This window comes from Gekko japonicus, unplaced genomic scaffold, assembly GCF_001447785.1.
Source record: "Gekko japonicus isolate JY-2015 unplaced genomic scaffold, Gekko_japonicus_V1.1 scaffold14, whole genome shotgun sequence".
In the NCBI taxonomy this organism is placed as follows: domain Eukaryota; kingdom Metazoa; phylum Chordata; class Lepidosauria; order Squamata; family Gekkonidae; genus Gekko; species Gekko japonicus.
In genome coordinates, this window is record NW_015176452.1 from 1222288 (window position 1) to 1226945 (window position 4658).

At 46.0% G+C, this 4658-nt stretch overlaps 1 protein-coding gene across 2 annotated transcripts in view; it reads right to left on the reverse strand.

Annotated features, from left to right (window-relative positions):
* PPP2R3A (protein phosphatase 2 regulatory subunit B'', alpha) overlaps window positions 1–4658 on the reverse strand; it is a 59705-nt gene that overhangs the window by 37913 nt on the left and 17134 nt on the right. The window contains exons 1-2 of one of the 2 annotated variants that reach the window (XM_015426848.1): window positions 4036–4489; window positions 1597–1854 (exon numbers count right to left, since the gene is read on the reverse strand). In XM_015426848.1, the coding sequence (XP_015282334.1) occupies window positions 1597–1854; window positions 4036–4167 (390 nt within the window). In that variant the 5' untranslated portion in view covers window positions 4168–4489. Of the gene's footprint in view, window positions 1–1596; window positions 1855–4035; window positions 4490–4658 lie in introns of those variants that run through there. The other variant, XM_015426847.1, reaches the window with a different exon arrangement.

The following is a 4658-nucleotide window of genomic DNA, read 5'->3' on the forward strand; positions in this document are numbered from 1 at the left end:
GGTCTTTGTTCATGGGGTCGTGGATCCCATCTTCGTCGCCAGTGAAAAGTATGCAGATGGAGAGTGATTTCAGCTAAGCATACCTTTATTTAGTTCAGGACAAAGACAACTGACCGGCTCACAGGCCGGTTTATATATGTTCAGAAAACCCGCCACCAAGCACACCTAAACACACCCCCTACTCCCGATAGGCTATTTACAGTAACCGGGCGACCATTGGTCTCCCGGCTGGGAAGCTAGCCCTTTTGATTGGGCCGGCTAGGATCCTCCGGATCCTTTGTCTTTCGACTGAAGCTAACATAGGAATTGTGCCTGGCCAGCCTGGGCAAGTCCGGGCATGTCAGGCTGAATACATTACAGGGAGGGAGAAGGGATGAGGATGGTCACTCTGCCACTGTCGCTGGGGGTCAGGACAGCCATGGCAAAGGAAGGGACGAAGCTGGGCGGCCTTGCCCGCCGGAGCCTCCAGCAGCGGGGGGGGGGGCGACGAGCCCGGTGAGTCTGGTGCTGCTGAGCCCACTGAGGCTGCGGAGAGCCACGCCGGCGGGAAGGGCGAGGCCAGGTGTCCTGGCCCACTGGGGCCTTGAATGGGGAGAGAGAGACGAGGCTGATGAGCCTCATGCAGCCGCCGATGCCACTGGGGGCAGGGAGAGCCGCTCAGAGAGAACGACCCAGGCCAGCCGACCTGGCTTGCCGAGGCCTCAAGTGGGTGGGCCCAGGGACAGCCGCAAATGAGGTAGGGTGCCCTGGCCCGCCAACACCTCGACCGCGGGGAGGGCAGTCCAGATCGCCTGGCCCGCCAGGGCGTTGATGGGGGGGGAGGCCTGGCGCCCTGGCCTGCCGCCGCCTCCAGCCGGTCAGAGAACAGGGTGACTGCTTCCGGCTTGGCCTGCCGGGGCCTCAGCCAGTGGTGGCGTGGGGTGCGGGAAGAGACGAGGGCCCATTTTCTTCCTTACCACAACGGGCCTTCTCCCTAGTATCATTATATAGATATACTGTTGCAATGACAGGTGCAACAGGTTCTTCCAATACCCAGCTTTCATTTGAAAAAGCTAAGTTTCTAGCCCCTAGGAGATACAAGGAAAAAGACTTCACAAGCGAAGCAGCTAGAGACTTTTTTAAAAAGTTGAGAATTCAGAGAACCTGCTACACCTACTGGCCCAATGGTAAATAGATATAATGGTATTCCAGCACTGATTTTTTACAAACTGCAAAATCCCTGTTAGCCCGGGGGGGGGCAGCAACTCCTGGAGGAGTGGACTAGAGAAACAGTGGGGGAAGCAGCCACATGCAATCCCTATTGCTGCTGTGTTTAATCGCAGTCACATCAGCAACAGGGAAACCACAATATCCTGTACCTGCATGGAATACATTCATGTCTGTGACACCCATCAATAATTTGCTTTTACTTTGTGTAAAATGGTTATGTATGAGATATTGTTTTGATTGGGAAAGTTTTACTAACTTCATCCAGCTATCTGTTTAAACCCTCCCTCTCTTAAAGTTAACTGTATCTTTGTACAGAATGATTTGTTAATTTTGTAGTAAAACTTCAGCTTTGAGTAGTGCTGAAATCTGGGCAATAATGACATTTACCTTTGCAATTTTCCCCATTTCATTAATGGTGGCTCTCTCATCTTCAAACTCTGAAAAGGCTGCCTCAATCTTGGCAATGGTCTCCTCATGACTGCTGCAGACATTAGGGAGTCCGTTGGGGAAGTAGAAATGTGGAATGTTTATGGACAAAGGGGCACCAACGACTTTATTTGCAGGCAGAAGAGATGATGTGTTGATGGTTGGATTTGCAGGAGCAGGGGATGGAGTTACAGGTTTTTTCTCTTGTTTAATTTGGACCTAGAAAGATAATGCATGAAATTAATTCTCTTACTAATAAAGAATGTAAAAAATGTAAGAAAAATGGCACTTTCTTAGAAATAGAAAAGCTCTCTAAGGGAACGGCAATGTTGCTGGCACTACTGGACTCTAGCAGCCAACCGAGCGGAGAATGTTGTCATGCCATCATTAAGATGCTGAATTGCCCCTTCCTCTTCAGAACTCCATGCTCCTCACACCTCACCTAGGCTGGAATGTGCTTAAGCTGTTCCCTGCCTATGTCCCTATTTTGTCCTTCCTCCTATCACCTGTACTGTAATGCTGAACATCTAACAGCGGGCAGCGTTCAGTGTTTTCTCCTGACAGTTGTTTTGAGTGGTTTTTGCCCCTATTGAGAACATATTTCTGGTTATTCTTGTGACAGAATCTTGGCTTCAGTCTCCTCAGTGCTGTCACTCCCCAATACCATATCTAGTGGTCAGAATTGGGTCCCTCACTCTCTTCGGAATTCTCCATCTCTGCTTCATAATTCAATTTCACATATCTTCATTTCAGTACAGTTACTTGCAGTATCAGAGAATTTGAGGGTTGTGCAGAAGACCCATGTTATGCCCAATATGTCCCAACCTGTTTACTATTATGGTGCCCAAACCAAAGCCAATGTGGTAACATGTTCACAAATAACTTGATTGTTCATTATTTTTATACAGACTCATAGGATAAGAAACTGGAAGTCAGATTCTAGGGTAATAAAGCAGCTGGGTTCCAAATCATTGAGGAATTTCAGACAGGCGATATATTCCAGAAGAGGAACGGTTCCCAAACTGTTTCTGGTCTGTCATTTCAGACAGAACCCGTTTGAGAACCGGTTCTCTTCCAGAATATATTTGCCATTTCATACACAAACGCTTCTGTCCCGTTTAGGAATCAGGACTGAAGCGTTTTACCTGTCAACCACTTCCAAGTAGTCTTCAGTTCCCTCTCTCGGTTCCGATACGCTTTTTCCCCGCTGTTTTTCGCCCACGCAGGCGATCTCCGGCTTTTTTTTTAACGTTTGCTTTATAGCGCTATAGCGCTATAACAGAATAGCAGTATATCAATCCCACTGGAATGCATGGAGTGTTTTGCTATACTGCTATAGCGCTATAGCACTCTAAAGCGAACGTTTAAAAAAAAAGCTGGAGATTGCCCGCACGGGTGAAAAATGGCGGGGGGAAAGTGGGAAAAAGTGGTGCAGTCTGAAATGGCAAACCACTTCAGAACCAGCTCTTTACCAGAAGGGGAAAGCCCTGTGTGAAATGGCAGCCCTGTACCGGTTCACTTTAAAAACCGGGTGAAACTGGGTAATATGAAATTCCTCACTAAGTAGCTGAGGTTTGGCTTCCACTGCTAGCCAAGTAAGCATATGCAGTGGTGCAAATTTGTTCCTTCCAAAAGGTGCTGACATCAAACAAGGAAGGGTAGAATAATGGCCAGGAAGAGAGACAAACTTGAGTGACCAGTTTAGAGTGATGTTTCTTGAGAAAATAAGGAAATGATATGAAAATATTAACTGGCTACAGGATATGGAACTTCCATGAATAGCAGCAAAAGGCTAGCCAAAAAGAGCGGGTGTGAATGCATTGTCAGTATGGGCTCATTAAACCATACTTACAGTTCCCCAGATGAATGCCAAGGTACACCTTGAGCACAAATTAGAAGGCATTTTTCTTCCACTTACTAAAAAAAGGCACTTTAGCCCCAGTGGGGCTAAATATGGGGAATATTAAATGGCAATCACACAACCCCCCTTCTGCAGTCATTTAAAGTGTATTTTCAGCAAAAGAGTAGAACAAAGTGTCCCCAATGAAGCTGACATTTAGGGTCACCAATTAAAGAATGCAGCATGAAATACGTCAATAAAGAGAAACACACAAGAATTTATTTCCTTTAGCAAAGAGCAGTAATCATTTTCAACTAGTAGCTTTATTAACATTATTATCCTGGAGAGGTAACTGTTATCAGTCTTATCCTTTCGGTTCTCTCCCCTTGTTTACCAATAGGACATTTTGTGTGCTAAGCCTGGAAGGCCTATTTTTAAACCTATTGGTATCTGCTGCAAATAACTTTCTGCAAATAGAAAAGCCTGAGGGGGGGACAGTTCCAACCCCTGGTCCAATAAAAAGATACAAAGAGGTAGAAAAAGAAAAAGCACATTCAAACCTGGGCCTGCTGGAATGATTTTAACCTCTTCTTGAATCTGGATGGAAGAACAAAGTCACAGCCTTTTGCAAGGAAAGCTAACTCCCCTCGTAAATCTGGGTCCCTTCGCAGAGATGTTTCCTTGATCATCATCTTGGCTAGTTCCTGAGCAAGCGTCTTATCTTCCCAGCAGAGATACAAAGTCCTTCTGGGAGATCACTTCAACCACTATTTTCTCGGTTTTGTTTTTTTATGGTCAAGAAGTTCTATGTGAAACATACCTTGTCGTCTTCTTACTCACAGCAATAATGTTCAATCACTGTACCTCACCCACAAGGCCAGAGAACTTTTTCTGACATTCAAATAATCCCTGAGCATGTGTATCTCCGGATGCCTCTTTGCAATTCTTTATCAAGAGGCATGATCTACGCCAGAATCTATGTCCCTGCTGGCTACATGACAGTCAGACAAGCTGTCCTTGGCTTGTAATAGAGCAGAGGTATTGTGGGAAAGGAAGCACCCACAACTACTACCAGTGGTGCTAAAGTTAGATATACTGCAGAAGTAGCTAAATATATCACCTTCACAGATAGTTCTTATTTTATGAGCTTCAGAGGTGAAATTTGAGGTGCAAACTTAACAGT